This window comes from Lathamus discolor, chromosome 7 (genome assembly GCF_037157495.1).
Source record: "Lathamus discolor isolate bLatDis1 chromosome 7, bLatDis1.hap1, whole genome shotgun sequence".
NCBI classification, from domain to species: Eukaryota; Metazoa; Chordata; class Aves; order Psittaciformes; family Psittacidae; genus Lathamus; species Lathamus discolor.
Window position 1 is genome coordinate 1271959 of NC_088890.1, and position 20277 is coordinate 1292235.

Consider the following 20277-nt stretch of genomic DNA (forward strand, 5'->3'; position numbering starts at 1 on the left):
GGTCCAGAACGGGGCTGGGAGTGGGGTCTGGAACACATGGCATGGGGTCCAGCATCCACGTGGGATGGCAGGAACCTGGTGGGGGCACCCACTCCAGGACACACGTGGCACAGGGATGCACACACACGTGACACAGGGATGCACACACACGTGGCACAGAGATGCACACACACACACAGAGGCTCTGCTCTGGAACAGGGGGGTGATGAGCCACCCTAGCAGGGAAGAGGGGTCCTGGGCTGGCCCTATGGGGATAGGGCAGAGAGCATCCACACCAGGATGTCACCCCAAGGGGCTGGGATATCCTCCATGGGGATGGGATGTCACCCCATGGGGAGAACAGCTTCCCACAGCCAAGGGGTTAGCCAAGGGACCTTGGCAACATTGTGTTAACGGACAGGGCAGACACGAGCTCCCAAGCAAAGCACGGCGCTGGGGCAGTGTTCAGCCACCCAGGAGGTGTGTTTTATTGCAAAGAAAACAAAACCAGAACCCTGTCGCTCCCAGGGCCGGACGCGAGTGTTTGTGAGTGTTCCCCGGCAGCAACCCCGAGCAGCGGGCAGGGCCTGCAGATGTCTGGGTCCAGCAGGAATGAGGGTGCTGAGAAGAAGGGCTGGGAGCCTGGTTGTCAGCCGGGATGAGCCCACGAGGCTCCCATGATGAGCACAGATGATGTGGATGTTGTCTCTGACTGTTTGAGCTGCCCCAGACCCTCTGTGAAGGAAAAGTGCTCCTGCGTGGCTGCGGCGATGGGCTGGAGCGGGTGAGCTGCTGCTGCTGGCAGTGGCTGCGGTGGGGTCCTGCTGCGATGCTCTACGGCCATACTGCAATAATCCATGTGATAACGTACCCATTTCACCCTGCATCCTTTGCCTGGAGGGATCCTTACGGTGTTCTGCAGGATGCAAAGCCCTAGCACATGATGGACTCCACATTACAGGCACTGTTCTAGACATGTGGGCAACAAGATCCCATCTCCTTGCCCTGCATATGGGGACATCCTCACACGCAGCATCACACGGGAGCCTGGGGCAAGCCCTTCATCAATAAAGCCGGCAACAGTCCTGGGCAAGCCACAGGAATCAAATACCCAAAGAGAAGGAAAAAGTCCTTTTTGTCCATCTTCTTTTCCGTCTCCACCTCCCAGCAGCCACCAGGCGTCAGTGCGATCTAACGTCTGGCCGATGGGACCACACGGCGATGTCCAAGAAGGAATAGGGCTCTTCAGGACTGGCTTTGCCGGGCACACCGCCCCGAGTCCAGCTTTGACAGGCTTTGTTAAAAAGAAGTGTAACTACATGAAGGTGATAGAAAAACTCCCCGTTACAAACGCTAAGACAAAGTTTCTCTTCAAATCCTCCCTGCGCAGAGATGCAAACCCAAGCGCTGAACAAGAGGGAGCGGGCTCCACAGTGCTCCCCAGCCTGCAGGTCAAGGATGACCCGTCTCTGCAGGGCTGGGGGAGAGGGACAACAGTGCAATCGACTTAACAAGATCTGCCTAGTGCAAAAACACGGTACAGAGAAAGAAGGTAGGAAAAGTATCACCAGACTAAAGCGAAATGCTATTAACCAGGGATGTCCGGGGCTAAATGGAGATCATACAGCCAGGTGCACCCTGCCAGAGACAGCAGCCTCATGACAGCCACCCTTAGACACTCTCAAGATCACCTGGATGCTCTGGACACAGAAGAGAGCTCCACAGTCTCTGCAAAACTTGAGGCCATAAGAAGCTGGAAGAGCAAATGAGGAGAATCTGGTAGTTTATGAATAAGCCCACAAAGCCCCCTTGGTTTCTTTGAAGTTTGAGCACTTTACAGCAGATCAGGAGGTGCTGAGCCCAGCACTGCTTTATCAACACCTTGTCCTCTCTGATTAGTAAAGTGGAGAGAAAACAGGGCAGCAGAGCAGCTCCTGGCGATGACGGGCACCAAGGAAGTGTTTTGTGGGTGAACTGATTCACATCTATCAGTGGCCTTATTATTTTAATAGCCACTGGGCATTAAAAACATCTTTAATGAGGATTATTGGACTTAGAAACACTGATACAGTGACAGTGCCTCAGGGCCTCGTTATGCTAAGTGCTATACAAACTCAAATCTTAACTCCATGCTTTAATGAACTCCTTGTACCGTAACAACAACTCACATTGAATCCTGTGAGCCCCAAAGTGCCATCAACACAGCCACTGAACCTGGGCAGCTCCACTGCACAGACCCATCCCGCTCAGCAGGAGCCATCAGCGTGGTCAGAGAAGGGCCACTGGGTGGACGTCCGTGTCCATGGACTGTCCCCCTTTATCAACTGATGGTGGGGGAGGAGGAGCTCCTCTGAGCATCGCTGCAACTAACAAGATCCAAAAGGAGCTGATGATCACCATCTCCTACGTAACACAGGGAAAGGTGTGGAGGTGGGATAAAACCACTGGAAACTGGAATCTGGATAGGAAACCGGAATCTGGATAGGAAACCTAAGGCTATTGTCACCTTTCATGAATCCCTAAGAGAAAGATAGCAACGTGGTCCTCCATCGAGGTGATCTGTGATTCAGTCTGCATGCAAAGCGCTACGCAAAATGAACCAGCAGACTCTGTACCTTGACTTGAGGCACCCACACCAGGGGTGAACATGCTAAAAAGATCTGTACATACAGGGATAGATTTACAGGCTCGGCATCAGGCTGCACATCCGGGGTCTTTCTGTACAAAGGCTCCCTTAAAGACCAAAGGCAAAGCTGCACCTTGCAGTAAGCAAGCACACACATCACCTAACAGAGGAATACGGCTGCCTCTGACCAAAGCAAGTCCCTCAGTCCCTCAATGACAAGAGAAACAACATTCTGGGATCTCAGGCTCCACAGTAGTTCTGAGTTTAGGCAGGGCTCAGAGAACAATTATGCATCCACGTGCCTTTTATTACACACCTTCAGGGAGGAGCTGGAGCCTCAAAGTAGCCTGAGGCACTCCTGAGCAACGTTCATTGGGGACCTCTTAGATCTCATCTCATCCGAACTGGCTTTTACACTTGCTTAAATGCAGTGGTTTGAAAGATGCTACCCCGATTTACATAGGTGGGACAATAAACACACACCCCCCCCCAGGGCAGGATGCTGAGAAGGAAACAAAAGGACCAGAAAATTATCTGTGTCTGACTTCTTACTTCTCTCCCTGTTCAAAAAGCCGCAATAGTCTGCACTTACCTCAAAAAGACCCACTGAAACCAACCTACCCTGGAAAACAGGGGTGGACTCTAAAACTGAGACACACGGATACTTTGCTGCTCATTTCACAGGCTACTGCACGAAAGAGGCATTTAAATGACCTTTCCCAGCAACTCTCTGACCTAAAGCGGATTTCCAGCTATGATGCTGCTCCATGGCACCGAATTCTCTGCGATCAGTCGAAGCAAGGGTAAAGTGCTCAAACTCTGCACACTCAGCCTGGAGCTGGGGAGCTGGAACAGGGAATGGGGCTGTCTGTGGTGTGGGGGGGAAATGAGATAACAGAGGGATGTTTTCCCCAGTATCAAGAGCTCACCTCACCATCAGCTGAGTGCTAGGGCACCACAAAACCTCTTTTCACCTGTGGAAGGCAACCTCTGTCCAGGACCTCACTGAGTCTTGGCTCCCCTCCACCCGGAATGCAGAGGTTTTACTGCACCTGCAGGGACTGAGCATGATCTCAAGGTCAGGATCTGGCTGCCAGAACTCCAGCTGCACTCCCAAAGGGAATTTACTCTCGGAGCTGGCAGATTCAGCCTCTCCACCTTGCTTCTCAAGCCCAGCCACTCTCAGCCACTACCAGAGAGCTACAGTAAGTGCATTTAAAGGCGATGAAAGCATTGGTGCTACTGATAGGAACACACACACAGAGACCTACAAACCCACCCCTCCCGCTTCCCTCTGTTCAGGGATCCTCCTGGCTCCAAGCCTCAGATGCGGGCTCAGGACTTCCATTGGGAAAATTTCCCCAAAGACTTGACCTCTTCCAAGCCTTTAAGAAGTTCCTGAGAAGCCACCTGATCCCGTGGTCCATCAGTCAAGATAGGAGAGAGACAAGTGTATGTGAGGGGGTGGTTCCCTCCCTTCCTGTTCTAGAGATGCGTGTCTTCCTCAAACACATCCACATCCTCGCTCGCCTGCTTGTTGATGAGCACATCCCAGCTCTCCGGGCCGTTGATGGTGTTGCCACCGTTCACGCTTGGCTTCTTCTCCTGCATTTCCGACTGGCTGTCACTGGCCACGTCCAAGGTGGGGTTGTCATGGCAGCCGTTCTCCACAAAGCGCAGCTCCTCGCCGTGCGACTGCGAGAGGAACATGAATGGAGACAAAGGGGGACAGGTCTTACTGCTGCTGAGGAGCACAATCACAGCAGACTCTGAGGGTCACCAGGGACCCTGCAGGGTCAGTGCAAAAAGGAACATTTACTCCTAGCCCAGCCCTCGCAGTGGCAAAGAGCACAGCTTTGCATCTCTTACACTTGAAGGGGCTCCCTTGCTGCTCCAGCAGTGTATCCAGCTAAGTGGACATGTGAAATCCACCTCCCTCAGCTTCCCAATCTCCTCTATCCCAAGAGCTAAGAGTTCAGCCACCTTCTCCGCCCACCCAGTGCTCACCATGTTCTTCATCTTGGGCAGGCGTCGCTGCCAGCAGTTGTATATGAGCCCCAATACAATGATGATGGCACAGATGGAGCCGATGATCACCAGGACCACAAAGAGCTTCCCATAATCACTGCGTGTCTGGTTGGGATGCGACTGGCAGCTCGTGGTGGTTGAGTAGTTCTGGATGCCAATCTGGAAGGAAGGAAGGGGTACAGTAAATCCCATGGGATCCTGTTCAGACTTTCCAGGGTCCAAGTACAGGACCACCACTGCGAGCAGAAGAGCTAAAAGCCAGCACTGGGGAGTCAGGATGTACACTGGCTTACGTGACTAGAAGGCACGTCACTAAATAGAACACCATCTTCTGAAAGCTGACACACCAGCAAATGACGGTAGGCATAATCTTACCTTGACCACCTACACAAGGATCACACCTATGTGCAAGACAAGGAGGCCTGCATAGGGGCACAGTGGCAAATCTCACCTTGCACCAACACAAATCCTTCCTGGACTCTTCCAGCTGCTGATACTTTGGTTACCCAGTTTCTACCAGCTTGGCTTTTTGCACCTTCTCTGGTGTAAGCCAAGCAATACACACCAAGCACTTCGTTTGCTTTGCCTAACTGCACCCGTTTGATAGTGAAAACCTGGGTGCAGACACCCAGCAAGGGGCTAAAACCAGCAGAATTACTCCAACAGTGTAACAAATCCAAGCAGAATAAACCCCTTGATGCCTACATGTCCCTAAGAGCCAAAGTCAGAGATCATGGGGCTAATCTGACCTCGTCTCCATCCTCTTCCAAGCCGCCCAGGTTTAGAAGGGAATACATGAGGGCTATAGGCAGCTGACATAAGAGCCTGGCATCCCTCACTTCTGCTCCTCTGCCTGCCCTTGTGTAGACTGCTGTCTAAAGGAGTGAAATGCAGACCCTGGCAGTGCAGGAAGAAGGGGTATGAACATGTCTCATCTAGTGCAGGCACCTCTCCCACCTCTTCAGCAAAGCCTGAGAGCAGCCAGTGCATGTAAATCAGCCGCAGGGTGAGCAGGGCCCAATCTGGGGCTCTGCAGCACCCACATTGCCACTGGCAATAGCGTAGAAGGGATGAGACCAAGTATCCCAACAAAATGAATGTGTGAAAAGCAGCTTCACAGCCAAGCCAGAAAAGCAAGGAGGGAATAACCCATAGTTACTCTCTTAATGGGAGCAGACATTTCATGGCCTGGCAGCTACCAGAGAGGGGAGAAGGGAGTTTGCCAAGTGTCTGACTCATCTGTTTGCCTGCACTCGGTTAGGCTGAGATATGCTCCCAGCTTTCAAGTTGCTTATTTTAATTGTATAGCTAGTCTTAACAAATGGAGGCAGGCAGACAAGCTCTTACCTCTGCTAAGCTCCTCTTAACGTCCCCCAGTGCCATGAGAACATCTTTTGTAGGGATGACGCCTGCGAAGGAGAAGAAGAGATCAGCGCTGCTCAGCTCAGGGTAGCTCAGAGGTACCCATCAGTCTGAAATGCCCAGCAGGAGGGAGGCCTTGCAGGCTCCTTCTTGCAGCACTTACCCTGCTCCCCTGCCAGTGTCATCAGCAAGTGCTTGTCGTTCTCGTTGGGTTTGCTCAGAGAGATGAGCCAGCGGTCCTGCAGTCCATCCGCCTGTCTGGAGAAGGCATCCTCCACCAGCGCCAGCAGCTGGGGACCCTTCTCCAGCCGAAACTCCTCCTGCCGCAGGAAAGGCACCTTGGTGACCACATGGTGGGGATGGGGCAGACGCAGCACCACAGGGCTGGCACAACCGCACGGCCAAAAGCAACGCTAAACCTGGTCCAGCGCTCCCTTGCTCATCCCAGGCTGGACCCACACACATCTCCTGATGCATCAGCCCTTCTCCTCAGCTCCTGTGGTCTCCATACACCCCACACAGTGCCAAGCCCAGGTCCCCTGGCTCCCTGGGGTGCTGAGGTGCTGTTAGGGTAAGAAGGATGCAGCGGGTGCCGCTCAGCCCCACAACATGCTCCAGCCACCCCTCAGCTGCGCCTTTGCTGCTTTCCCGCTCCCGGGTTTCTATTCCTGTCTCCGGTTGCCATGGCAACATGAGGGCCACGCAGCTGATTAATAAAATGGAGAGCTCCCGTTGCCATGGAGATCCGAAGCGCTCAGGGCAGGCACAGGCCTGTGCCCAAAATGGCCTAATTGGAAGAGACACCAATGACTGGGGCCTGAATCACAGTGCCCTCACCTCACCGGGTTGTGGCTTGGGCATGGGAAGCAAAAGGATGCAGCACCAGGCTGCCAGGTCCTGGCTCTGCTCTGGGGGATGCAGAGGAGGGGGAGCAGCTCAGCCCGAGAGCAAGAGGAGGGCAGAAGTGAGATGTGATGGGCAAAGCTGAGTCTGCAGAGCACTGATCAATTGTCCATGGTGGAGAAACGGGAGCTGAAAGGAGCCTGAACGCACACGAGCCAATGTGGGGGTCACCTCCCAGTGCATAGCCAGGCACCACTGCTGGGTCAGATCCTACAGCCCTCACCTGGGCAAAATTCCCAGGGATATGGAGTGGGAGATGTGCCCAGAGAGAGACTGAAGTGACTCCCTTGCCCAGAGCCCATTAGGAAGATAAATGGGCTGCCAGCTTAACCCAGCGATACAGACATCATCCCTGCAGGAGGCAAGAGCCTGACGCTATGAAGAGTGTTAAAGCCCAATGTGCAGCCCTCTGGATGGGGGTAAGCATCCCCCTGGTCCCTCTGCTTTTCAGTGGGACTCGGTACTGCACCAGATCATCATCAAAACATAGGAAACACGAAACACAGAAAGGTTCCTCTGATGGCTCAGAGGAATAGTGACCCCTATTCCTGTATGATCCGTGGCATCAGAACAGGAAACATGAGGAATCCCCTTTCACACTAATTCGAACTATAGCACCTGCCATGTAGGTTCTCCCTTTGCAACCCTGGAAATCCAACCACCACAGGGCTCAGGTACAGAAACCAGGGAAGAGAAGGGACAAGCAGAGGGTTGATGAGTTGCCCAAACCGAGCAAGTTACCATAGGTAAGAAACAAACTGCATCAACACCATTGGAAAGGAGAAGAGCTTGGTTCCAGCATCACGAAACAGGTAATAGGATGCAGGGAACAAAGCGATGTTCATGTTAAATATGTATGTTGACTCGTGTCCCTTTGAATAAAGGGGAGGACAGCACAAATCACTGGGAGGGAAATGTTTTAAAACATGAAATCAAGTAGAAAACCAGTTCAGCCCTGCCTATCCCTGGCACTGTCTTCTTTCAGCAAGGATTCAATAGTGAAGGCATCATTTGGCTGAGACATCTGCACATCTGCTTGCCAGTTCTGCCCCTCCACTGGTTTAACCAACGTAAGGGCAAGGGACCACGGGAAGGAAGGTACCACACATGACAAAATTAACTTGCATTAGTTAACCACAGAGGTGGGAGAAAGAGCAATGGGGACTGGGACATGGAGGAAATGGGGCAGCAGGACTCTGGTTTTCAATCCGAGTTGCAATTGTGAACTGTAGCAGAGATACTTAGAACTCTTCAAACTGGTTTGCTTAAGTGAGGAAGAAAGAGATTGACTTTTCATCTCCCCCGAAAGCAGGCAGCATCCTGCAGGATGTATAGGAGCTGCCCTGCAGGAACCACAGCAAAGCAGCTGCAGAAAGCAGGAGCACAGACACACGAGGCCATAGTTCCCCAATGAAACATTCCGGTCTCAGGCTGTCAGGCTCATAATCATTGCCTAGAATTATGAAGGGCACCTTGACCCCAAGCCCCTCACAAGAGGTTTCTGAGGGCCTGATAAAAGGCCCAGCAGAGGTGAACGAGCCCCTTTAAAAGGGACCCACAAGGGGCTCAGGGCTCATGAATTAACTGTGGCTTTATGGGGATGGATGGATGGGCAGTGGATCAGCAGAGCGTGGCTGGTGAACAGACCCAGATAACAGGGTGGGGAGAAGAAGCACTTAAGGAAGATTTAGTGAAAGCTACTTGACACCAAACCATTCACGCTGCAAATGGGGAGTCCCCATTCCTCTGAGCCATCAGAGGACATGAGTACATCTCGGGAGGAGGGGAAGGAAAAGGAAGGGAGGGAAGAAGAATCGCACTTCAGTCCCGTCAGCAAGAGGTGCAATGTTAAAAGCCCTCGTGACAATCCAGGTACTGATGGCAGAGACTAACAGCCACAAGGGAGTCAAAACTCCAGCATGAGACTGACATGTGCTAGACTGAGCAAAATCATCACTCTCCACCCACCCTTTTCCCTTCTGGAGAACAGGAATATTTCTGTCCTCCTCCCCTTCTCTCCACAGCCTCTACAGGGAAGCTGAGATTTAGTGATTTAGAATGTTTTGTAGGGAAAGCAGACAGCAAGAGCTGCGCCTGCCTCCACGTCCCCAAGCCCTATTCCCCCCTGTGCCATCGAATCTCTTCAGGCTGACTTACACAGTCGATGTTATCCGACATGTTCAGGATGATGTAGTTCTTCCCCGCAAGGTTGCTCCAGTCTTTGCAGATCACCTGGAGAGACAAGACAAAGAGCTGGGTTTGGGTAGAGAATGCAGCTCTCCTGCTGAAACAAGGGACAGGGCCAAGGGGCTGTGCTGTACCCCCTAGAAGCACTTCTCACAGGGTGTAACTGTCCTCTGACTCTGTACTGAGGAGGAATCACCATTTCAGTGCTAGCACACAGGGCAAGGACAAGGTTGCTATGCCAGCTCGCCACAGCCCAGCTTTCCTTCCACCTCTGGACTGCAGGACTCACGCTCAGTAGAAAGCTGCCCAGCCTGCAGCCTGATTCCATATGTGATCAGCACTGAACACAAAACCCTCTCTAGTCCTTAAACTGGGGAGACAAAGCAGCACTCTGCAGGCAGGACAGGATGCACAGAGGGACTAAGTCACCTGCTCATGCTCCTGGGTACTGAGGGGCAGAGAGCAGTACTAAAAGCATTCCCTGGTACTTGCTCAGAGCCAGCTCCTGCTGCATGTCCATCCTCAGCCAGCTGCCAGGTTGCTGTATCCAGGCACTGCAGCTCACCTCACACCTCCTCTCCCTCAGGCTCTCGTAGCCCAGCATCCTCACAGATTGCTGTACCCTGCTCTGCATCTGGTCCCTGCAGGCAGCACCAGCAAAAATAGCACTTCCTTCTCACTCCCTTTCCAGAAATCCTTAGGGCCGTTTTTGTCCTGACACTTCCAATAATGCGGGCTGAGGAAACAAGGAGCTTTTGCTGCCATGCGTGCCCCAGAGCGCAGGTGTTTATTAGAAGCAGGATTCTGTGCAGCAGTTTGGGAGGATGTGAGGAGCAGGAGGATGGATACCCCAAACTGCGGAAAATTCACCCCAAAACCCAGTTTTGGTGGGGTGAACAGAAGCAGCTACATCCACCAGCCAGACTTAGGGAGGTGGGTATGGTTTAAGGGGTTAAACATCCCCCAAAAAGGGACGCTCCCAACTATCCTCACTAAACCTCGCACCCACTCCCTGCTCTCAGTGGTACCTGTGCCGAGTCCCAGGGTAGCTCCGTGGGCAGCATGGCCATGCGGGAGTCCCCAGCCTGTGGTGCCAAGCTCCTCTCTGCCGCTGCAGTCTCAGTGGCTGGCTCGGTGTCATTCCAAATGGGATCCAGCACAGCCTCATCAGCCCTGTCCCATGGAGATGCAGACGAAGCGTGATGCTGCTCACTCCCAGGTAAAGTCTGGGTGTGCGGGGAGCTGCCTGCAGGAGAGGGTGTCCCCACAAGTGTTCCCAATGTCTGCTCCGTTTCAGTTAGCACCGTGGGCTCCAGCAGCTCCCACCCCACCGTGGACTCCAAGACCTCCTCTCTGGATGAAAGCTCTTCCCCATCATCCTCCGCTGTGGCCTCTGCAAGCTCTGCTCCTGTGGTAGTCACAGTCAGCTCCGAGTCTGCTCCTCCAACAGCCCACGTGTCCCCAACCGTCACCTCAAAGGACTCTTCTGAATCACTGGGAGACCCTGCAGCAACAGTAGGTGAAAACACAGAGGACACGGGCAGAAGACCCGGTCCCATGCTACTGCCCAGGTCTAAGCCTGCGGAAACAGAATCCTCCTCTTGCTCTCCTGTGGCTGCCTCAGTCACAATTCCTGGCCTGGCAGAGACTGTGGAAAAGAGAAGGGAGAAGGAATCCTCTTGGCCCACGGGTTCAGCAGATGTAACCTCTGGCCCGGAGGTCTGGAAGCTCTCCACTCCTCCTCTGGGGTGCTCTATGGGGAGCAGCCCCTCTTCCTCCTCCAGTGTGCTAGAGAAAGGCGTGCGTGAGTCGGGATCAACAAGCTCTGCCGATGGCTGCGCAGTGCCTGGTGCCCAGTTGTCCTTCACCCGTGTCCTGTTCCCTTTCTGCCCGGCCTTCCGAGACGCAGCAGGGAAGTTGTAATCTAAAATGAGACCCAAAGGACTTCATGTCACATCCCAAGTAACCATGAACCCAGAAAGGCAGAGAGCTGGCCCCATCGTATGCGTCCAGCCACAGATGGGGTTCAATGGCAGTGACCCTCTAAGAGCAGGTAGCCTGCCACAAAAAAGAACAATCCCATCTGACAAGTGCAGCGCAACCTCCTGCACATCCCAGTGAACCCACTCTCCCTAGGGATAACCCACGTGTTCATTCTCTCCATTCCTTTCTGTCCTTAGGCATTTTCAGAGACAATAATAAAGAACAGCTTTGACATGTGGCGTGTTTAAGGTGAGGTTTGGAGTGTCAGGAATCAGACTGGGACCCAGAGACTCATTGCAGGTGGGATGCAGAAAGCTATGGGGTCGTAGCAGGAGTCAGCCACTAGCTAAAGGGAAACACTAGGGAAGAGAAACAAAAGCACAGCAAACCCAATCCTCTTCCCTGGCCCCAGAACCTTCATCAACCTGGGCATCTTTGAAATGCCACAAACCCCTCCCAGCCACACACAAGAGAGCATCCACGCCACGATGCTCAGAGGGGGACAGCTCAGAACTGTCCATGGAGCCACGGCACCGTCCCAGCATCTCCAGTCTAGCAGGGACGGCTCAGATGAGAGCAGTGGGCCGCTCCAGTCGCCCCATCCCCTTGGGAGGCTGGCTCACCCGTGTGAAATTCCACACCTCCACCCCACCTCTCTGCCGTCACAGCCTTAGCTCACCCCTCAGTGCTTCCCACCAGCAGTGATATTACTCATATTGCAGCATCCAAGTGGCTTCGCCTCCCCTCATCCCCCTCCCCAGCTTTTCCCTTCCAACCTCTCTTACAAAGACCCTCAGGCTCTTCCCTAAAGGAAGCATCTTGCACAGCCCTCCAAGTCCTGCCCTTTGCACCTCCCGCAAGCCCAGGGAAGGGTCACACAAATGCATTCCCTTTGTCAGGGGAGATGATTTGCCCTGGGAGAGGGGAACACGAGCTCCAAACCTCTGCAGGAGGAGGCCACGTCCTGCTTCCCCCAGAGTCAATACAGAACTGCCCTGACACCAGATGGGCCGAGCCTTGGCTCTGCACCAGAGCAGATCCCCAGCCAGCCGTTAATTCAGCCCATTTCTGCTGCTCCTCCATTCAGAAAAGCTGCTCTCAGCTGCTGCCCTGCAAGGTTCCCTCTATTTGCACTATTGGCAACTGGGACAGCGCAGAAAAAGCGTGACCCTCCCTGGTTTTAGTCCACATAACCTGACCATAAGGTCTTGATTGGATTAAACAGGAAGATCATGTTATCCAGTGATTGAATTACTGGTAACTACAAGCACTGTAATAAAGACATGGACACTCCTAGGCTCCCCCCCCAGCTCAATAGCACCATTCCTCCCAAAGCACATGCTAACCTGGGGAGGTGTGAGGTGCACTGTAACACAGCCAGCTCTGAGGCAGACTCTGCTCACTGTTTTGCAGTACAGAGCAGGGAGGCTTACTGCAAAGAGATGTATCCCATTGGATTTACTCTGCAGGGGGATTGCAAAGAGGCAAAATGCAATTACTGGTGCTGGAACTGAGCTGGTCTGGGCTAATATCCTCATCTTCCAGAACTAGGAGAAGGTACTATCCATGACTCCAAGACAGGTCCACACACAAGAGAGATCATAGTTAAAAGAGAGAGCCATGGTAGCAAAGCGGTTAGGTCTTACCACGCTTGGAATTGGCTTCAGGTAGAGACCAGGCACCCAAACAGCGCCAGGCAGGGCTGGCTGCACCAGAATAAGACAGAGAAACCCTTTGTCACAGGCCAGCCTCTGCCAGCATCATCTTGGTCGAGGTGGCTCGTCCCAGGATTGATCACTTGTGAGCGTGCACTAAACCAAGGCACAAACAAGAAGCATCCAGGAGCTGAGCTGGGGCAGGCGGCTGCTCCGCGCTAAGCTCCTTATGCAGACAGCCTTTACCAGGTGCTTCACTTCATTAGTGCTCGGGCTGAAGATGCTATTAAGAACACCAGATTTGCTGTCAGTCTGGATAAAGAGGCAGCAGATTTCAGTAAGGGTGAGAGATGCTGGGATGTCTCTGGCCAGAAGCAAGTAATTCATCAGAGAAAGAAGGGAATCTCACTGTATCGGTTAGGGATGGCAGAGATTTTATCCCTTTAGCTGGTCAGAAAACTTGTTTGAATGCCATCCTTCTGACTTGTCTGACCTGCAACCCCTCACCCGTGCTCTGCTAGGAACCCCTTCTGCTAATTACTATGAATAATTAAAAGATTACAATCCCCCCCCCCCCAAATCACCACATGCCGTCCCAGTGAACCACCAGTCTGTGATACCAGATTTGATAGCTCCAGCACAGACAAGCCTTGGTCTTCAAGGGCAAAGCCTTGGAGCTAGAAAAGCAGACCCTGGCTGTAACAAACCGAGCTCTGTGTCAGCCCAGCACATGGCAAGATGTGATGCTGCACTCCGATCCTTGGAGATTCAGCTTTTGGGCAAGGGAGGAGAGGGACTGAGTGCCTCCATTCACAAGCCTTACATCAGCTGTTGGAAGCCCTCCCTTCCCAGCAGTTAGTGATTAGGATGCCCCAGTCTAGAGCCTTCACTGGAAAGGGAACACAGGGCACACTGTGTTCTGCCTCAGCCAAAGGAGAACACAGAGAGGGGCAAACCAAGGAGCTCCCCAGGATGGATATGCCACCATAGAATTCTTCCACTAAACTTCAGGGCCATGCAGCCCTCATGGCACCCACCTTCTAGCCCTAAATCTAGAAGAGATGTTGCATCGGGAAATCCAGTGTGACAGAAGGGAACATGGGGATTGGAAGAAGCCTCCAGGCAAAACAAGACGGGGAAGGTGGGAAGAAGGAAAAGGAGGACAAGAAGGGAGATGCGAATCCCTGCAGGTCCTCTCTGTCTTAAGGGTTAATTTGTGGCTCAGGCCAGTTTGATACCACAGCTGAATCAAAGCAGCCAAACCCAAACAACATCCTGGGAAGCTCCTGAAGGCAGTGGGATGCAGAAGCAGCAGCCTCACAGCTCCGCTGACTTGCCTCTTGGCTGCAGTATGAATCACATGCTGCTTCTTTCCATAAGGATATGCATCCCCATTCCCACCAGAGCTAATCCATCTCTCCCAGATGCAGCCCCACTGGGTAGCAGCTGTGCACGGGTGAGCACACATACACTTCTGTGCACTCCCAGACAGAGTGAGATCAATCTCAGGCTCCTTCCCAGGCTGGTGTCACTGGTGTCAATCCAGAATGACTGGTCCATAGCATAAACCAGCAGAAGCAGGTTACTCAGAGGGAGCAGAGCCCCAGGCTGAGCTGTGCTCTGCCACTGGGGTTTGTTGTCTCTAACAGCTGGCCCCCGATGCCACAGGAGCTCCTGAAGTATTATTAAAGGATATTCGAGTGCACTTAAAGCCCCAGAGCAGCAGCTGCAGATTGCTATTAGCTGTTACCTCCTGCAGCCCCGGAGTCACACAAAGGCAGAGGGGTCCCCTCACTGCAGAAGGACGTTACAGCAGTAAAATGAAGCAAAGGTGACTCATAGAAAGAGGAGAGATGGAGATGAGCTCTTAGGCAGAAGCTCTTCCCTGGGAGGGTGCTGAGGCGCTGGCACAGGGTGCCCAGAGAAGCTGTGGCTGCCCCATCCCTGGCAGTGCTCAAGGCCAGGTTGGACACAGGGGCTTGGAGCAAGCTGCTCCAGTGGAAGGGGTCCCTGCCCGGGGCAGGGGTTGGAGCTGGAGGAGCTTTAAGGTCCCTTCCAACTTAAACCATTCCATGATTCTATGAAATCTCAGGAGATCTGGCCTAACGCCACCAATTCCAGGCACCAAACACGGAAAGGAGCCAGCATGGCTCTCCTTTCACAGCAGGGAATTTTCTCTCCCCAGTACTATCACAATCCTGCTTTGTGCCTTAATTGATACAGGGGCTCAAATCTGCGCCTGGGACAGAGCTACCAGCTCTGCCAGACTACACTTCACTGTTGTCCAGCGAAATTCCACGACAGGAAAACTTACACCACGAGCTTTTCTTTCTTAAACAGCAGCTGCTTGAAACTGTTTCATGGGTTTATACATCGAAAATAACCCAACAGATGTCATCACACAGCTCCACCAGGCATCGCATGGGATCTGCCACACACGCAGCACGTTGCGGGCACCTCTCGTGCAGGAGAAGGCTGTCCAATTGAGGGATGCTATTACAATATCCTTCATTGTAAAATGACACACAGCAGGTTTCTAATTAAATTTTAAGGAGAAATGTGCTCCCAGCTCTTGAATAATTCAAACTGTTCTATTAAGCACGGCTCTGAAACACCACCGAGACACGAGCTCCGGCCACAGCAACGGCCAGGGGTAAAGGCAGTGCTGGGAAGCCCAGCAGTGGTGAGCTGGGCACTGCATAGGGTATGTGTAGAGGACGGCTGAAAGAGCGCATCTGCTCATGGAGGAAAGCACTGCAGGCAAGGACGGAAGCAGAGGGGAGCGTGTTGTGCATGCAGATGGGAGGAGGCACGTGCAAGAGGCGAGGCTGGTTCGGGCTCCTCTCAATGCATAAGCACACACTGGTCTCCAAGTCACGTCCAGGCCTGAGCACACGCAGGTGCCCGCTGGCACACAAATAACAGCGCTGCTGAGCACGCTGCCAGCGCCCCAGAGGGGCTAAACCACAGCACGGCCCAAGGATGCGCTGGCAGGAGCACGCAGCATCCACCCCAGGACCAGCACAGCTCCCCATGGCCAGGACCATCAGTGCCCCGGGGCCACATGAGCCACAGGGCAGCAAGAGCACGGCCAGATGAGTTCAGCAGCAGCGCTGGTGAGCAAAGGGCTTTGGGATGGCCCCTGCCCTGCACAGCGTGTCCTGCGTCCCAGCTGGCAGCGGGAGGCACAGCCCTCAGCGAGGTCTTCGTTAAGGTCACAGAAACAGGAGTCAAGCTCAAACAAGGCTCGTGCTTTCTGACTGCAGACCTCAGTCCGACCTGCTGCAGGGAGGCAGCGATGCCAGGTAAGGGAGGAGGGATAAGGCTGAAGCCTGGCTCCTGGGTAACACTTAATACGTGCCCCACATGACACTTAAGAGCAGGAGCACTGCGAAGTAATCTCCTAAGCTACTGGAAACCCTGCAATGCTCCTCCTCCTCCTTCCTCCCATCCCTCCCCCTGAGAGCAATGAGAGGCTTGGGGGGCTCAAGGGTCTCAAAGAACACCCCACATTGGCAGCAAGCGCAGATGCTAACACAGCTCATTGTGACCATGAGTCCCCTCAGGAAGAAAGCAGGACAGGGGAGGCAATAGGACAGCAGCCCAAGGGACAAACCTGCTGTCTTCTCTAAGGTCAAATCCCCACTGAAGTCATGGAGTGAGGAAAGATGAGTTTAACCGAGGGATGCCAGCTCTGACTCAAACCCCAAGATGGCCTTGATCTTGAGACCTTTAGGCTGCGCTTAACTGACAGCAACAGAAAGAAGGGAGTGAGAAGAGAACGCAAAAGGGTAGGTGTGAAGGGTAGGTGTCAGGATGATGGAGCTAGGCTTTTTTCAGTGATATCCAGTGATAGGACAAGGGGCAATGGGTGTAAACTGGAACATAGGAAGTTCCACGTTAACATCAGGAAGAACTTCTTTACTGTAAGAGTGACAGAGCACTGGAACAGGCTGCCCAGGGGGGTTGTGGAGTCTCCTACACTGGAGATATTCAAGGCCCGCCTGGACAAGTTCCTGTGTGATGTACTGTAGGTTACCCTGCTCTTGCAGGGGGGTTGGACTAGATGATCTTTTTAGGTCCCTTCCAACCCTTGGGATTCTGTGATTCTGTGATTCTGTGATTCTGAAAAGGGGGAAGGAGAGAAAGAAGGGCACGAGGCAATGGGAAGCTAGGTGGAGGCAATACTTCTCCCAGCCCATAGGAGCTCAGGAATAAAGGCTCAGCTGTAACTTGGTTTCTAAAGCCCGTGCTTGCTCAGGGTTCACTGGGGACACATCAGGCACTGAGGTGAGAAAATAGAGCTGACGTTTAATCTCAGGCCCTCTTAGCGAGAGTGGTGTCAAAGCAGAAGCACGGATCCCTGCATCCTTCCACCTCCTCGAACCCCACAGCACGGGGAGGAGGAATGGGTTCAAAACGACCTACCTGTTGTGGGTCCTAAATCCAGGCTGGAGTCATTGAGCTCCCCACCATCTTCCCAGAAGTACTGCGGGGGCTGTAGGATCTTGGACTCCTCATTCTCCTCGCTGGCAAAGCCCGATCCCGGGGCAGCGTGCAGAGAGACAGGGGTAAGATCAGGCTCCACAGGCTCCGGGCTGGCTCGGTCCGGGGAATTCATGGCTTCCAGGTGGGGCATCACGGCAAACTCCAGCAGGGACGTTGATGTGAGGCCATCGGCGGTTGTCTCCTCCGAGGAGGCGAGGCAGAGGTGCAAGGTCCCTGTATAAGGAGTAAACCCATATCAGAAATAGGACTGATGCTCATTGAGCTTGTCTTCTGCTCCTGCCAAGCCAAGCTGCTGTGCCCAGCCTGCGGGTACCCTGCCCCACAGATGGGCTGTGCTCTGAGCTGAGGAGGAAAACTGGGGTATTTTGGGAAACATCCACAACCATGAAGAGTGCTCACATCCAGGAGGAGCTGGTGCCAGAGGCCATCCAGCCCAGGGCACCTCTCTTTAGTGCTACAAAGAAGGTTCACCCTCTCTAAGGCTTTCTGCCTCTTTGGAAGCACCTTGGGGTTGTTCAACACCATCCTGGAGAGGAGGTGGAATATCTGCTCCTTACACCAGGAAACCCTGGCACGGTGAAGTCAATGACAGCTTCCTACTTGACTGCCCCCCCCCAAGCACGAATTCACCCTGGTGCTCCTGACCCGCAGCTGTATTACATGCAGGGGTAAAACAGAATTACTCACATCACCAATATCAACCATGTTTGAAACCAGCAGGCTGGAAATCTATTAAAGTCATTGAGTTCAACCGCATTTTGCATTCACAGGTTTTGCTGTCATAAGGAAGGGCTGTCACAGGTAAGGAGTCAGATGCCACCAGCATCCGATCAGCACCGAACATCGAGCAGGGAGGCAGGCTGCATTTCACACTCCTCCTGCACCAATTACATCCTTGTTATCTCCATTTGATCTATTAGAAGGTTTGACTGACACCTCCCGAGGCCTAGATGAGACTTTAACTGTGATTTGTGTCAAGGTACATTCACATGCATATTGAGCTTCAATCAAAAAGCAAGAGAACAGCACCTGGAACGTGGCTTTCTTCAACCCATAAATACCATGACAAATACGGAGACAGAGGGGAAAAAATGAGATTACCAAAACACGCTTTCCATTTAAAACAGTTCTGTTAAGCAAGCAAAGTATCTCATTTGGGTGAACTGAACCAATTGCTTCCCAGCCCTCTGTTCTTCAGCACATTAAAGCTCGAAGATCTCATCCTCTCTCAGCTGATTTTTATTCATAGATCAGAAGGAAAGGACAAGTTTTCCTGCTTCCTCAGCTCATCCTGCGCTTCCCAGCTCTTAATGAACTAGTCACTGAACTGAACTAATTGAATAAGCTGAAATGAAGGCTAATTTGGTATTTTTCTTTGAGAACTGATTTGCGACAAGAGAAACGCAGCAGATCTAATCCAGCTGCTCTTCAGTACGAGGTACAGTGCCTCGTATACAGCTAGAGGAGAGGCAGGAACAGGCAGCAGTGAGCAGGAAAACTGAGACAACAAACAGCAAGGCATTGGCTATATGAAAACACGAGAGGCTTGTGCTGAAGGGAGGCCATTAGTGGAATTCCTCAAGGTCTCTCCTTGGAGCTGCTGGTCTTTAATATTTCCCTAAGTGTCCTTGGAACAACAGCTAAGAACATCACAATGAAATCAGCCAAGGACACAAAGCGAGGAGACTCCTCCCTGCACAGCAGGACCATAGGACCAGCTAATGATGATCCCGAGGATGGCACTAACACAAATAGTCTGAAGAGAAATAGGTAGACGTCACCACCTCGAGAAGTAGCACCAAACATCCCGAAACCATCCATTAGAAATGCCCTAAAAGGAGAAATTCCCCCATGAGGAACATCACCGGAACGCAGATGTGGAACTGCTCGCACAGTCCCCAAGTATTAGAAATAGATTTGCCAAAGCACTGCTGAGACATCACCTGGACGCTGCATGCAGATCTGGAGCCACGTGGCCTGAAGCGATTAAAGCAGAGCTGAACCGCCTCCAGGCAAGGGCGCAGGCCAGGCGACCTCCTGGGGTTCCTCCCCATCACTGCATCCCACATCCCAGAAGGAACAATCCAGATCAGGGCAAGTGCCAAGATGAGCTATGGGGCAGCGGCAATGGGGCTGGCCCTGGTGCACTCATCAACAACACTGGCTTGTAGCCCAAAAAGCTTGGGAGTTGCTACTCACTTGATTCCCAAACCTGTCCTGGGAATGCTGGTGGCTGGAAACGCATTTCTCGAGCCTTCTGCCTGCTCTGACCCTCTCCACCTTTCTCCACTCTTCTCTCAACTGAGCACAATCCAATATTGGTTGCTCTTTCCCATACGCTCCTGGGCCAGGCTTCAGCACGTCTCCAGCTCATTTATTTTGTTCTATTGATCCAAGGCCAGCAGAGCCACAGACAGGGAACGGCAACAGAGGCAGAGTATCGAAGGGGAAGGAAGGTTCTGCAGCATCACGGAGCCAACCAAAGCACCCTGGGGATGGAACAGCTCCCTGTGAGCTGTGCACACACGGAGAAGACCACAGCTCAAAACGAGAGGTCCAAATGAGAGCCTCTTGTGCACAAGCACAGCGTGGACAGGGCAGTCCCCACACCCATCCAGTGGTGCTCACCCAGCTCCAGCGTGATGGTGCCTATGCTGCCACAGCAGATCTCTTGTGGCGTGTGAGCCTGGGCACCCAGAGCTCATCCCATCCATGCGGGAAGCTCAGATCCTGGCAGTCTGTTTACCCTCCTTTAACTCTCAAGTGTTTACCCAGTTAAACCCCCTAAGCTGCATTAGCTTGTTTACTGGGATGCTCTGCTCTCCTCAACCCAAGATAAAGCTACACCACCTCATCCCTAAGAATGAGTCATTAATAGACACAGACTGAGCAAGCCAGGTTTCTCCTGGGGTGGAGCAGGAGTAAGCCAATGCCTTGGGGCCTGACCCACAGGCACAGGATGCTGAGAATGGCCTGGGGAAACCCCCAGTGCCGGCAGCACCAGCCTGAATGCCATAGGGCTAACAGCACCAGTGCACAAATCAG

The 20277-nt window shown here is 53.0% G+C and overlaps 1 protein-coding gene across 2 annotated transcripts in view; it reads right to left on the reverse strand.

The window, feature by feature from the left end:
• Positions 1-438: 438 nt before the first annotated feature.
• PODXL2 (podocalyxin like 2) overlaps positions 439-20277 on the reverse strand; it is a 31584-nt gene continuing 11745 nt past the window's right edge. For both annotated transcript variants that reach the window (XM_065687456.1, XM_065687457.1), the window contains 7 exons: positions 17152-17445; positions 10114-11009; positions 9056-9130; positions 6159-6315; positions 5981-6042; positions 4613-4792; positions 439-4300 (listed from right to left, as the gene is read on the reverse strand). In XM_065687456.1, the coding sequence (XP_065543528.1) occupies positions 4091-4300; positions 4613-4792; positions 5981-6042; positions 6159-6315; positions 9056-9130; positions 10114-11009; positions 17152-17445 (1874 nt within the window). In that variant the 3' untranslated portion in view covers positions 439-4090. The remainder of the gene's footprint in view (positions 4301-4612; positions 4793-5980; positions 6043-6158; positions 6316-9055; positions 9131-10113; positions 11010-17151; positions 17446-20277) is intronic.